The sequence below is a fragment of the Typopeltis vanoorti genome, chromosome 1 (assembly GCF_054136105.1).
Source record: "Typopeltis vanoorti isolate ZY-2024b chromosome 1, IOZ_Tvanoo_1.0, whole genome shotgun sequence".
Lineage (NCBI taxonomy): Eukaryota > Metazoa > Arthropoda > Arachnida > Uropygi > Thelyphonidae > Typopeltis > Typopeltis vanoorti.
Window position 1 is genome coordinate 31,804,772 of NC_143549.1, and position 15,436 is coordinate 31,820,207.

At 36.0% G+C, this 15,436-nt stretch overlaps 1 protein-coding gene across 3 annotated transcripts in view; it reads right to left on the reverse strand.

Moving 5' to 3' along the window:
- Positions 1 to 15,436, reverse strand: part of LOC150109868 (N-fatty-acyl-amino acid synthase/hydrolase PM20D1-like) — a 230,874-nt gene that overhangs the window by 170,315 nt on the left and 45,123 nt on the right. For all 3 annotated transcript variants that reach the window (XM_090397063.1, XM_090397055.1, XM_090397070.1), the window contains exons 3-4: positions 14,063 to 14,149; positions 3,738 to 3,871 (exon numbers count right to left, since the gene is read on the reverse strand). In XM_090397063.1, coding sequence (XP_090253189.1) covers positions 3,738 to 3,871; positions 14,063 to 14,149 — 221 coding nt within the window. The remainder of the gene's footprint in view (positions 1 to 3,737; positions 3,872 to 14,062; positions 14,150 to 15,436) is intronic.

Consider the following 15,436-nt stretch of genomic DNA (forward strand, 5'->3'; position numbering starts at 1 on the left):
GGTACCCAAGGAATGGAAGGAAGATAAGATTGTGCATTGCATAAGAGCAGTAGCACACTGGATGTATCTAACTACAGACCAGTTTGTGTTTCATCAATAGTTGTTAAGATCTTGGAGAAATTAGTGAGGAACCATATACAGTTAGGCAGATGCAAGTAATGTTACCTGTGAGAGTCAACATGGATTTGTTACGGGGTGTGCTTGCTTTAGGAACATGACTGCCTTTTACAATAAAGTGACAGAAGCAGTTGATGAGGGAAAAGCATATATACGAGGGTGGTCTGAAAAGTTCTCGGCCTCGACCACAGATAGCAACACTATTAGCAAGATTTTTTTTGGCAAGATGGATAAAATTGAAGTTCATTCGAAGTTAATAAAAGTTTATGAGCACTCTTCTTTGTTTTCGACAATTAAGAAATGGGCTGCCGAGTTTAAACATAGCCATACCAGCCTTGAAGTGATCCATGTGAAGGACGTCCAAAAAGTGTAACAACACCAGAAATCATTGATCAAGTGGATGACCAGTGAGTCAATGCGCGTGAAATTGCTGAGACTATAGGCGTTTCAAAAGAATGTGTAGAATATCTTTTGCATAAAGAATTGTATATGAAAAGCTTTGCACAAGATGGGTGCCACGCTTGTTCACAGCAGATCAAAAATGCACTCGCATGAAAATCTTTGAACAGTGCTCGGAACGTTTTAACAAAAATAAAACTGATTTTGTGCATCGATTTTTTACTATGGATGAGACTTGGATTCACCATTTCGCACCAGAATCCACACAACAGTCAAAACAGTGGACAGAAGCAGGTTGTTCAGCACCAAAGAAGACAAAGTCGGTTCCATCAGCAGGAAAGGTCACGGCATCGGTGTTTTGGGATGCTAAAAGCATTTTGTTTATTAATTATCTTGAAAAGGGTAAAACAATAACTGGGGGAAATATTATTCCGATCTTTTAACCAGACTAGACAAAAAAATTCGTGAGAAAAGAACTGGTTCACAGAAGGAAAAAAATCATCTTTTATCAGGACAATGACTGATAAAAGTGTTTTAGCAATGGGAAAATTAAGGGATCTGCACTATGAATTGTTAGAACATCCACCCTATTCCTCAGATTTGGCTCCCTCTGACTTCTATCTCTTCCCAAAACTAAAACTCTTCCTCGCTGGTCAGCATTTTTCTTTGAATCAAGAGGTGATTACAGCTGTAGAGGGATATTTTGCAGATCATACTGAGAACCACTATGGAGACAGGATAATAGCACTGAAGCATCGCTGAGATAAATGTATTAGTCTTATGGAGATTATGTTGAAAAATAAAAATAATTTTGAAATTATAAATTCATTTTTTTACTGTTAGGTTGAGAACTTTTCAGACCATCATTGCGCTGCCTTTTTTTTGGATTTTGCAAAGGCATTTGACAGAATGCCACATGATAAGCTGATATTTAAGTTGCAGCACATGGGTTTAGATGTTGGGTTAGTCAACTGGATTCAGGATTGACTGTCTGATAGGTATCAGAAAGTTGTGTATGGTGAGGTAGTATCAAGGAGGCAGAAGGTTACAAGTGGGTCCTACAGGGCTCAGTACTGGGACCTGTATTGTTTAACCTTTATATCAATGACATTGTCAATGAATTGCAGAGGATATTCAGTTGTTAGCAGATGATGTGTAGTAATGGCGCAGATACGGCAGCCCTGAATAAACTAGACAGATGGCCGAATGAATGGCGGGAGGGGTATTATTTTAATACAGCAAAATATAAAGTCTTGAAATTTGGGATACATCAATGGGAGGCTGCATACTCGATGGGAGAAGCTGTACTGGAGGAAGTAGGGAAGACAAGAGATCTGGGGGTGATGACTGATAGAAAACTGAAATTCAGGGAACATATTGCATAGGTGGTGAAGGTAACCCAGAGGATTGCTGCAATACTGAGAAGGACACTGACCTGCAGAAATAAAAGAGTTATCATTCCATTGTATTATCCTGATCAGACCAAACTTAGACTACTGTTCTCAAATTTGGTCTCCAGGAATTGAAGGGGATGAATTAACTGTGAAAAGGGTACAGAGGCAGATAACAAAGATGGTTTCAGAAATGTACAATGTTAGTTATGAGGATTGACTGAGGGAATGTGGACTGCAGAGTTTAGTAGATAGAAGAAGGAGAGGTGATATGATTGAGACTTTTAAACTGTTGAGAGGTAGTTACAGGGTTGACACTGGGGAGTTCTTTCGCTTGGTGGAACAGAGGGGAAGGAGCGATGACAAGGGACTAACCCTGGAAGTTGCAAAAGGAAGCTGGGAGCAAGAGGGTGAGGAGTGGTTTCTTTGCATGGAGGGTGGCTGAACCATGGAATGCACTGCCTGATAGAGTGGTGAGAGCAAGAACAGTCAATGAGTTCAAGGAGTGGTATGATAGTTTTTGTGTTTCCTAAGAAAGATCTCCAACGATGAATCTTTGTGTTTCCTAAGAAAGATCTCCCACGATAAGTCTTTTGACTCCATGGAGGCCTGAATAATAATCATAATAATAATAAATAGAAACTACAGAATGATCCTTCATGACATTTGGACGTCATTAATTAATATGTGTAACATTCAAGAATTCTCATATGCCAGCAATCACATACAGAGTTTACAGAACAATGCAGAGACTGCACATAACATGCTTAATGATACTCATGATTAAACTATCATTCCAGTCTTTTCAATTTAGAGATATCAGTGGTTGTTGGAAACATTTATTTTTTATCGTTTTTATTTATGTTAAGCAATCTCCTGAAGATGTTGCCATATAGACAGTAAAACATGTTGAGGAAATACATCTAGTATAATTAAAAAAATTAAAAAAATAATAAATAAAATAAATAAATATATATATATATATATGAGTTAAATCTGGTTATTTATTATTCTAGCAAATCTACTCAGTGAATTACATGCACACTAACTTACTTATTAGAGGACCAAAGTGACTTGAAAAAGTTCTAAGCTTGATCTTTACAAGCAGAGTTTCTAATCATCAAATTCGTAGCCCAAAATCCACAGTATATATGCAAAATAGGTTTACAAACTTTTCATAGGTGGAATTCACATAAAAAAATAAAAATAAAATTAATAAAGTCATTATAAAAAGACTTTGTTGTACACATCTGTATTGTGGATGAGTAATAATTTTAATTAAATTTGAGTTTCAATACTGATATAAAGGTCAAAACATTAGTAACTATGTTTTTTATTAAAATTATTTATTACACATATAGTAATCTCTAAGATTTTATAATGATAGACTACAACTATTTTAGTGTTTAGGTAATGCCCTTCTCCAGAAAGGCCTAGTCAGTTACTCTGAAAGAGACAAAGGTGGTTTCTCTCTGAAGCCACTGCAAACAGATTGTTAGATTTTGACACCAATACCTTATAATCTTAATTTCCCTAGTTATAATTCAATCAAATAAAATTTCATCATAAACTGTTTGTACATTTGTAATCAGTTCATGGCCTAAAAATGATCAGTGGATTAAAAAGCTAGTATCCATACACATAACAATTGCTTTCTTGTTTATACAATGCTACTAAAAGCTAAGATCTTAATGCTTAATGAGAAGTTAATGAGAAGTTAAGATAATCACAAATTAAAAAAAAGTATTAGTAAAATTGTATAAAACATTTATATGAAAATAATAGGACTGAAATACATATTCTACTCTTCATACAATTTTTTTTACTCACATTGCTACTGGTACATGAACACCAGGTATTGAATTATTTAACACAAAACTGCCTTCATCTAGAAGATATTCCAATGTTACATTTCGAAATGACAATGTTCGACTAATGTGCCGAGCACCATTAAATCCTCCTCCCTAAAAAATGTAAACATAAGAAAACAGTCCAAACTTTTTATATGATAATTACATTTTTTAAATGACTTTCATGGATATGCTTTCTTAACATAAGCTCAAACAGATATTATCATATGAATTTACTGCAGGTAGATCATGTCCAGCTAATAAAAGAAAACTGTAGCTGCTCAGATAAATTAATTTCGTTCAAAAATCTCTCTGATATAACTTAAAATAAAACCTAAAACAAAGTGTTGGAAGGGGGTTAAAATGCAAAATATGATAACCTCATTAAAGGTGAGCTTTAAAACTAGTGGAATTTGGATATCCATTAAATAGAAGAATGAGCCAAATTAGAATCAGGCATAGAAACATTCATAATGACTACACTACACATCCAAGTCACTTAGTGTTCTTAGTTCATGCTTCTTTGATAAAAATGTTATGGAATATTCTGCAACACTAGACTTCACTTATTGTAGAAATTAAGGATCTTACCATGTCCATTGTTAGGGATACTGTGTGCTGCCATGTTTATATCTGTGTTTAATGTGGCATCGGCATGGTACTTGTATATTCCATGAAATAAAAGAGGATCAATATAATACTTCCATGGGTCTACACTTTAGCTACAAAAAAAATTATAATAGACAAATTATATTTTTGTTAATTCTTTATCCAAGCATAGGCAAATAAAGTTTGTTCACGACTTCACAACTAGGTTACTTGTATAGGGAGGATGTTCGCTTCATATTGAATACCTTAGCATCCCATAGTGCATAGCATACTTTTTTGGGATGAGTATACTGTATGGATAGGTTACTACTCAAACCAGTTTTGACTTTGAGGTCATATATTTCTAAAAACTTTCTATGACTATTTCTGATATAGAGTGCTTCAATAATATAGTGATATAGATTGGATGACGGGTGGAGTCAGAGTTGTGGAGTAGGTGCCAAATAATAATAATAGATATCATTTTAATATTTATATATGGAAAATATGACTTCTGCATTGATTTAACCTCAATATCTTTTTAGATCTAGCTCTCACTGATGAGAACTGAATAGGGGTCAACACTGATCTAGGTAGTGATCCTTCCCATAATGCATAACAATATACACATCCAAAAGGCAACGTGCTATACGTTATTATTATTATACAGGAATCTCTATGGAATTAGAAGACGCATCATGGGAGATAAAATTTACTCACACATCAGCCATCATTCACACAATTCCTATCATACTTCTTAATTCACTGATGAAGCATCCACGACCACTTCTGGCAACCCATTCACCATCCTCCAAGCAAAAAACCTAGTCCTAATACCCTTACTAACACTTCCACTGGTGACGCTTTGCACTCTCTCTCTCTCTCATGCACTGAAAAGTAGTCTTCAGTGTCAATCCTATAAAACCCATTTAATAACTTAAATGCTTCTATCATGTCTCCTCTTTTTCATCTATCAGCTCATTTTTGAAGCCTACAGCCTGTCGATCTATTCTCACAGGGAACAGCATTTCACAGACTTGCCACAATCTTTGTCACTTATCTCTAGAACCTCTGTAAAATTCGATATAGCTTGGAATTTTACAAGTGCTTTACATCGACTTTTACAGAGGTCACATCTCAAAAGTTTGTAATGTAAAAATAACCTTGTAATAAAGAACGTACTGTATTTTTCGATAGATAACACACATCCCCCAACATTTTCATCACTCATTTTGATGTATAGATAACGCGCATGCTCCAATTAGGGGTAGAGTTAGGAAGTAGAGACAGAGGACAGAGGAATTCTTTAAAAGCACGTGCGTTGCTAGTAGCAGTGGTCGATTTCTTTAATTCCAAATTTTACAATTTTCACATTATTGGGGAGAACTGTGACATTACTATGACTTTTTGTGTGACCATTGGGCCCGAAAGATAACTTGTCTGGGCTGCATCAGGTGTACATTTTTTGTATTATATGAAGTTACATTATTCAATACATCCTGTTTTAAAATATTTCATAAAGTAAATCATTATTTGTCTATATTTTGTTATTAGATCTGAATTACCGGAAGACAGAAATACTTCTCGGAGAAAATCCTACACAGTGCAGTTCAAGCTTGAAGTGGTAGAAGTAAAAAGTGACAAAGGAAAAAGGGAATCGTGAAGCTGGTAGATTGTTCAGTATTGGAGAAAGTAGTGTTAGTGAATGGTGAAAGGCTGAAACAGTCCTGAAATGTTTACATACGAGGAAACATGCTATGAGGTTTAGAAGGTGCTTGTGGCCAAGCATAGGAAAAAAAAAACTGTTTGATTGGGTTGTTAGTGAAAGAGCTAAAGGTATGAGAATATCTACTGTCCGTGTGTTGCAGGAATCAAAAAGAATTGCGCAAAAAGATAATATAAAGGATTTCAAGGCCTACCCATGTTGGGTTTTTGGATTTATGAAGAGAAACAATTTAAGTGTGTGCTCCTCCACTAGTGTTGGACAAAATTTGTTATGAAACTGGGAAGCAAAAGAAGCTAAATTTCGTTTGTTTCTGAAAGAAAACTTGTGTGGGATTGATGCTTGTCACTTTGGGAATATGAAAAACTTACGAGGTTCCCATAAGTTTTGACATGCCTAGTTCTAGGACTGTGAATCAGAAGGGAGCAAAAGAGGTATCAGTTGCTACAACAGGGCAAGAAAGGTCTAACTTTACTGTGGTTCTCTGCGTAACTGCCGATGGTTCCAAATTACCACTAATGGTGATTTTCAAAAGATAGACTATTCCAAAAAGTTGCGATTCCAAATATATTATTGTTATTGCTAATGATAAAGGTTAGATAAATTCTGAGGTTATGAAATTTTGGTTGGAGAATGTGTGGCAAAAGAGAACAATAGCATTTTTCAACCCAAAATCTTTGTTAGTGTTGGATTTGTGTAGGGCACACACGACAGCAGAAGTTAAAACAATTGTAAGTATTCCAAATTGGCCATCATTCCAGGTGTTTAACAAAAAAAAAAAATCCAACCCCTTGATCTTGCAGTAAATAAACCATTCAAAGATAATTTGCAGGCTAAGTGGGAAGATTGGATGACGAATGGCATCCATTAATATAATAAAATAGGGCAGATGAAAAGAACGTCATACAAAGATATAGTTACTTGGATTGTAGAAAGTTGGGCTGCTGTAAATGAAAACTGTGTTAAAAATGGTTTCATTAAAGTACAAAGGAATACAGTGGTGTCCAGTGACAATGATTATGAAGCTGAAGAAATACGAGACAAAATTTTTAACGCAAATGATTCTTTCAATATTGAGTCTGATGAAGAATTTTTTGGATTTGAATAGTGTAATGTTCAATAAATATTAAGTAATACTTCTACCTTAGTTTTGTTATTACATTTGATTTACCTCTCATACTTTCAAATGTATACCGCACATGTTCATTTTTAACGAATTTAGATTTTTTAGTATAGATAACATATGCGTTATCTATCGAAAAATACAGTATATAATCCTAATGAAAATTTAACCTGCCCAAAATGTAATAAACAAGGAATGAGTAAAGTTAGTAACAACAAAAGAAAATGCTGTGTCACTAGAAACCGTATGTTATTGTTTAAATGTTTGTTTAAACGACAAATAGGATTTTTGAAGTGCACTAGGAGAAGAAAGAAATGGTCGGTTTTAACATAAAATCAAGGAGTTGCACCAAATTCTTTGGGGTCTCAACTCTTTGTGCAAGGTCCCAGAGAAGGTGAAATAAAGGGGCATTGACAAAAACATCACATATCAGCAGAAATCGGCAGTCAGAATTAGAGGACACGACTATACGGTGCGGTCATGTCAGAGGTCAGGTAATGAAGAGAGGATCGCCGATGAATATACCGTAGGAAGTTTAGATCAGATGTCATTGCAGCGGGAGGTCACTGAAGCCAGTGACTGCAGAGCGAACTTCAGTGCTGGAAAACTTGCAACACCACCTGGATCACATGTGCTCCGTATTCTGAAACCTCTTGCCCGAGCTATCGAGTGCCAAAAATTTGGATCCAAAGCCTACGACCATCCTGATAGACGCCAGTAAAGCAAGTCACTGCAGAAGGAAGCCTAAGACGGAAGGCAAAGTCTAGGAACTCTAGTGGTGATCCTAATGAGTGTGCAACACAGATAACGGATCACATGTGAGTTTGTTCCTTTTTACATGCCCTGCATTTCTTTTATGTAATTTAGGAGAAATAATTTAGATGGACTGAAAAGATACTAGGAAATAGCATCGCATATGAGAAAGTTGGTTTGCTAATGAGTGGAATAGCAAAAGCAAAAGCAGATTATGAAAGAACATTAGCTATGCAGGATAAAGAGAATCCCAAATAGTTTTTTCGATATGTTGCAAGTAAAAGAAAAAATGTATATGGCAGAATGATTTTAAAGAATGCCAATGGTAGGGAGGTAACCGAATCAGTTGATAGCAGAATTACTGAGCGAGCACTTTGCAAGAATATATCATCCAGGTGGTGACATTGCAGGAATGAATGAACCAATAACTTATACAGGAATTGTGGTGAATGAAGTGGAGGTGAATAATCTAATACAAAACCTCAATGTCAATACATCTGTGGGATTGGATGGTATACCAGCTCGTGTCGTAACTGAAGCGGCTAAAGAATTATCAATGCCTTTGACCATTTTATTTAATTTGAGTCTCGGGTCTGGGTTAGTCCCAAAGGGGTGGAAAGAGGGGAAAACAGTTCCACTGCATAAAGGGGGTTCCAAGACTGCTGTTACAAATTACCGACCAATCAGCATATCAGGAATCGTTGTCAAGGTCTTGGAAAAATAGTCAAGAGGAAAATACAGGATTGGATAGATGAAAATGGGATACTGCATGGGGGACAGCATGGTTTTGTGAGGGGTAGATCATGCCTCAGTAACTTGCTTACGTTTTATAACACAGTGACGGCTGAACTGGATAAGGATAATGGATTTACAGTGATTCTACTGGACCTTGCTAAGGCCTTTGACAGGATACCACATGGAATTCTAATCAGTAAACTGCAGCATATGGGGGATGGATATAGGGTTGGTGAGATGAATGGGAGGGTGGTGGATGGAGAGATAACAGACAGTGATTTATTCAGGAGTAGAGTCCAAAAGAAGGCCTGTGACTAGTGGTGTGCCGCAGGGTTCTGTTCTTGGACCACTACTGTTCAATTTGTTCATTAACGATATAAGAAAGGATCTGAGAGGAACTGTTCATTTGTTTGCTGATGATGCAAAGTTGGGTAGAGCAATAGTACGTGCACAAGATGTCAAAATTTTGCAGGATGATTTGGATAGTTTGGAGGCTAAGGAGAATGGATGTCAATTTAATGTAGCAAAATGTAAAGTTATGCTTTTTAATTATATGAAGAGCCAAAGGCTTCAATTTGTCAACATATAAACTTATTTAAGTTAAGGGATATTACATCCCATATTGTTTCATAGCCGAATAAGAAACTCAAAAAGTTTCATGCCGAATATAGTAAATATATAAAGTTCGGTGAGTCCAAGCGTAAGCAAATACCTGGACAGTGTTACAACTGACCCTTTAGGGAGTGCAACACTGAAGCAACTCATGGTGAGGGTGGAGCAAGCTCCGATCACTATTCTTGATATTTCCTCATAATGTGAAACTCAGCTCCTACGAGCTGTATTACTGTTCTACATTATGAGTGAGAGAAGGTCACTACCCAGACTGGTTTCAACCTTTATTGAGGTCTCATCAGTGAGTAGGTAGACCTAGAAATACCAAGTTTGTAGCAAACAGAACTTACATAACCCTACTATGAGAATTGCCAAGAAGGTGAATTATATGAAGAGCCAAAGGCTTCAATGTCGCCGAATTTATGTAAGTTCTGTTTGCTACAAACTTGGTATTTCTAGGTCTACCTACTCACTGATGAGAACTCAATAAAGGTTGAAACCGGTCTGGGTAGTGACCTTCTCTCACTCATATTGTAGAACAGTAATACAGCTCCTAGGAGCTGGGTTTCACATTATGGGGAAATATCAAGAATAGTGATCGAAGCTTGCTCCACCCTCACCATGAGTTGCCTCAGTGTTGCACTCCCTAAAGGGTCAGTTGTAACACTATCCAGGTATTTGCTTACGCTTGGACTCGCCAAACTTTATATATTTACTATATTCGGCATGAAACTCTTTGAGTTTCTTATTCGGCTATGAAACAATATGGGATGTAATATCCCTTAACTTAAATAAGTAAAGTTATGCATTTTGGGGTGAAAAGATTAGCAGCAGTATATCACATTGGTGGAACTGTACACCAGGAGATTGACAAGGCCAGGGGTTTGGGAGTGTTGATGGATAGGGAGTTGAAGTTTAGGGGGCACATTGCAAAAGTGGCTAAATCAGCTCATCAAATCACTTGGTTGCTGAAAAATACTTTAACAAGCAGAGACAAACAGGTTATCAAGAACAAACCCTAGTGCCCAAATATGGGCACCAGGGTTTGTTCTTGATGGGGAGGAGGTGGAGAGGATCCAGAGACGAGTGACTAAGATGATAGCAGGTCTATGGAATGAACCTTATGAGAACAAGTTGAAGATCTGTGGGTTGCAGAAATTGGTTGATAGGCAGAAATGGGGTGATATGATTGAGACATTCAAATTACTGAAGGGTTTCTATAAGATTAATTCAGAAGATATTTCTGAGAATTGGACTGGTGGTGTGAGGACTCGGGGCCATACATGGAAACTGAGCAAGAGTGTGGTTAGCAAGGGTGTTAGAGCTAGGTTTTTTACTTGGAGAGTGGTGAATGAGTGGAATAAGATGCCAGAGTCTGTTGTGGGTGCCATGACTGTGAATGAGTTCAAGGCGAGGTATGATAGATACTGTGTGAATGTTGAATAGTTGTTCTTGACACGGTGTTAGGGCCTCCCTCGATGAGTCTATCGACTCCTTGGAGTTGCCTGTAATAATAATAATACTCTTGTGTAATAACTTGATATAGCATGTTAACTTCTTTATGAATAGATTAGAATTTTAATCAATTAGTAGAAGAGTAAATGAGTATTTATGCTGTAAAATTTGTTTAGATTTGAAAAGTGAAGTTTTTAATGCTAAAGTTTTTCGGATCGGTTGAGAGAATAACCTCTGTATCGTTTAATTGATGTACTTTTGTATTAATGTCAATAAATGTGTTTTCTATTAGTCAATAGAGTGTCGCCTGATCTTTTGCTTACAATGCACTGTTCCTTAATAAACACGGACCTGAGAGTTGGAAACAGATAAGGCATTAGAAGCATAATTTGAGTGCTTGAGAACTATGACTGTTTATGTTAATTTAATTGAAGGAATTTATGCTAGAGAGAGAGAGGGAAATCTGCCTGCCACATTATTGAGTCTTATGCCAAGAAAGGAATACTGGTGGTGCAGTCAAACAAATAAATTTTCCAATATTCTTAGGTATACGACAAGTAGTGTGAAAGGTGGATAAATTTTGTACGAAAGAGTAAGTCACTGAGGGGGCACAAGATAGAGTAAGAAGTTAGCAAGGATAGAGGAATAAATATGATATTACAACGGCTCAACACCTGACAACATATCACAATATAGTATCAATATAAAGAGACAAATATATAGATTACAATACAAATATAGGCAAAAAAAATCTACGCTTACAATATATAGATCAGAGTTTATAATAAGCAAAAAATATAGACCAACCCTTTACACCTCTTCACAACTTCATTACCACAGAATTTGGGAGTCTAGATTGCACAGTAGTCGAGATGTGGCATTATAAAGCCTTATACAGAAGAACAATAACCTCTCTATTCCTGCTTGTTAGTGTGCATTTCAACAACCATGTAATCTGATGTGCCATTTTGGCTACCTTTGCAACTCTAAACTTCAACTCCATGTCCACAATCGCACCAAAGTCTCTGGACTCGTTAGTTTCCTGAAGTTCAGTTTCATCAATATAGTACACACTTCTGATCTCTTCCCAAAGTGCATTACCTTACACTTAGCTACATTAAACATTCAGTGCAATTTACCTTTGTCCATACTGCTAGTCTGTGTCTTCCAACAGAATCTCAACATCATTTTCATTTACCATTTCTATTCCAAGTTCAAAAACATCAGCAAATAACTGAATATTTCCTGTCAAATCATTTCCTATATCACTGATTATGAGGACCTAATACTGAGCCCTGTGGTATACCACTGGTCACTTCCTTTCTCCTGGATTTAACTCATCCATAAACCACTCTTTGATATCTGTCCATCAGCCACCTTCTAATTCAAATCACCAGATGCAAAGAGCCTCCATAGCTCAGTTGGTATATTTGAAGTCCTTTAGTTGGAAAGACTTGGATTCGATTCCTGTCCATGACACGAGGAATGATCTGATCTCTTTTGATGAAAGATGAGTTAGCTGGTCTCATACAAATATAGGGGTGTTTTTGTACCTGGAAAACTCAAGTTTTTCATCCCCCAGAACAGGCAAATTGGCCCTGTGAACACACATGGATTACAGTCAGAAATACTTAAGACACAGCCATAGGCCTGATTCATCAGCTATGCCAGTCCTGAGCCCAGATAAAATTAGGGAGGATTGAGATGGTGTCTCACGGCTGTTGCATCATCATACAAAATAAATAAAACCAGATGCATATCCATCCCATTTGCTCTAATTTATGCAATAGAATGCTATGTGGAATCTCGTTAAATGATTCTGCAAAGCCTAGCAATATCGCAAAGTGACCATTCCTCTTATCCAACTCCATTATCACTTGATTATAAAAATTAAGCAAATTACTAAGGTAAGACCTACCTTCACAAAATTATGTTGTTCCTTACAGAGTATCATATTCCTATCCACCCAGTCCTGAATTCTGTCTTTCACCAATTTCCTCGAAATCTTAACAACCATTCCTGAGACGCCGATTGGCCTATAATTTGTTGCTTCCATGGTATCTTCCCACTAATTAATCATTGCCATTCTAATAGAACATTTAATATTTACAATCAAATCTACATCAGAGCTTGAAAAGGCCAGAAAACTTCTATTTCTTGATGTTCTCATCACTAAGATATCTGACAAATAATGTCTCCTTTGATGTGTATTGCCTACCAGTTGCAGCTCGTGGCTTGAAATCATGAGGTGCTGCAACTTTCGAAATATACATATGCACTGTAAGTACAGTGTATACGTGTTTGGATAAAATATCAAAATTATGGTAAAATTTTTTTTAAAAAAATTAAACATGAAAAAATATTGTTTATTACCAATAAAATTATGCAGTATGGTATAATTCAAAATTACTTAAAAATAAAATATATTCTTCTTGTTTTGTTTCATGAAAAAATATTGTTTATTATCGATAAAATTATACAGTTTATTATAATTCAAAATTACTTAAAAATAAAATCCATTCCTTTAATTGTAATTAAAGGAATGGATTTACAATTTTTGGACATTACAATTAAGCCTTTAATTGTAATGTCCAAATATTTAAAGAGACGGAGTAAACACGATAAGCACTACGAAACACTCTACAACTGGCGCAAACTGCATATAAACAACAGTGGAACTGCACGACGGACAGTGCCGCATTACGTTAATAGCTCGCATCTCACTATGACATGCATATGCTTTTTTTTTTTTAATACAAAATAAGAGAATTGTGTAGGATTGTTGATGATAAAATTAAATATTACAAGCAAATATAAATAAATTAATAAATATATTTATATATTGATAAAAATTGGGGGTGCTGCAGTTCCACAGTGCCTATGCACGAGCCACTGCTGTTGCCTACTCATACAGCATGCTATCTTCATGCTCCATCCCTTCACTATCCTTTCTAAAACATTTATTAGATGCTACAAAAGTGTTTAATAAGCCATTTCAAAACAATGAAATTCATCTCCCTCCTAGAGACATTCACAAATATCCATGCCTTAGTGGGATTTAAACCCGCAGCCTGTTGATTGGAGAGTAGATATACTAATCCCAGGCTAGCAGTGACAATGAAACAACCTCTGTGTTTCCCAAGGGATCATTCAAGCTTTGCCTCCTATTCGCTGTTTGTTGACAAAAAAAACTTGTCAATATTTTTAGTAAGTGCTTATCACACTTTCCAATTTTCTTTTAAAAAATTTGAATTCAGAAACCATAATAGTATTAACCCACAAAAGCTTTAAACCTTTATTAAGGTACATTACTTACCTCTTCATCATTACCAAAAGCAAGATAAAAAGAACGTTTTGGTTTAAAATCCTTTTCTAAGAGAAATTCCAGTGCTTCAAGAATCCCCTAGGAGAAAGAAATGTTAAAACATAAATTATCTGTTGTATTATTTAAAGTTCTAAGTTAAATATATCTTGCTGTATTTAAGTATGCATGCATGCACGCATGCACGCACGCACGCGCACACACACACACACACAAAACACACACACACACACACACACACACAAAGATTAAAAAAAAAAAAACTTTCTTGAACTTTGTTGTTATGCTTCAAGTCATTTTCAACTCCTTATGATTCCATGAACATATGCTCTCCATTCAGATCTGTAGCTCCCCATATCTTTCAGAATTTCCAGGTGCATTCCAGTTGCTGCTTTAATTCCATCCACATATGTCCAGAGTATGACAATTGTTGCTTGATGATCATACTTCGAGGGAGCAATCTAGCTGTATTCTATCTATCAGTGATTCATTAGTTTGCTTTGCAGTCCATGGTATTCTTAATAAGCATCTCCAAACTCATAATTCAAATGCATCTAACTTCTATCTTTCACTCTTTTTCAGGGTCCAACTTTCACATACAGTACTACTGGGAATACCACTGCTTTCACAATTCTGATTTTTGTTGCAAGGCTAACATCTTCGTCTTTGAAGAACTTTCTTAAATTAGTCATTGCTTTCCTTTCAAGTAATAATCTTCTTCTAACTTCTTCAGTACAATGGCCATCTTTATCAATTCGGGTCCTAGGAGCACAAAATTGTTAACCCCTTCCATTTTCTCCCCATCTACTTCAAAACCATTAAGTTGACATGTTGCCATAACTTTTGTCTTTTGGAGGTTAAGTTTAAGGCAATAACTTTTGGTAAAGGTTATGGCATGTTGCCATAACTTTTGTCTTTTGGAGGTTAAGTTTAAGGCCATATTTAGTACTTTCTTCTTTAACTTTCATAATAATTTCTAACAAATCTTGTTTTGCATTCTGCTAGCAAGGTGGTATCATTTCCATACCTCAAATTATTAATATTTCTTCCACCAATATTAATTCCAACTGAAGACTCCTCCAGCCACCATTCTTAAAATGTATTCGCTGTACAAGTTAAACAGGTATGAAGATAAAACAACACATCCTTGTAGCATCGCTTTACATATTGTGAAATACTCAGTTTCTCCAAGATCTGCTCAGACAATAGCTTCTTGTTCATAATAAAGATTCCTCAGAAGGATAATAAAATGCTCTGGTATTCCCATCGTTCTTAACACATTTCACAGTTTCGCATGATATACAGAGTCAAAAGCCTTACCATAGTCAAAGAAACAAAGGTAAAGTACACATTTTTTTTAATATTCCT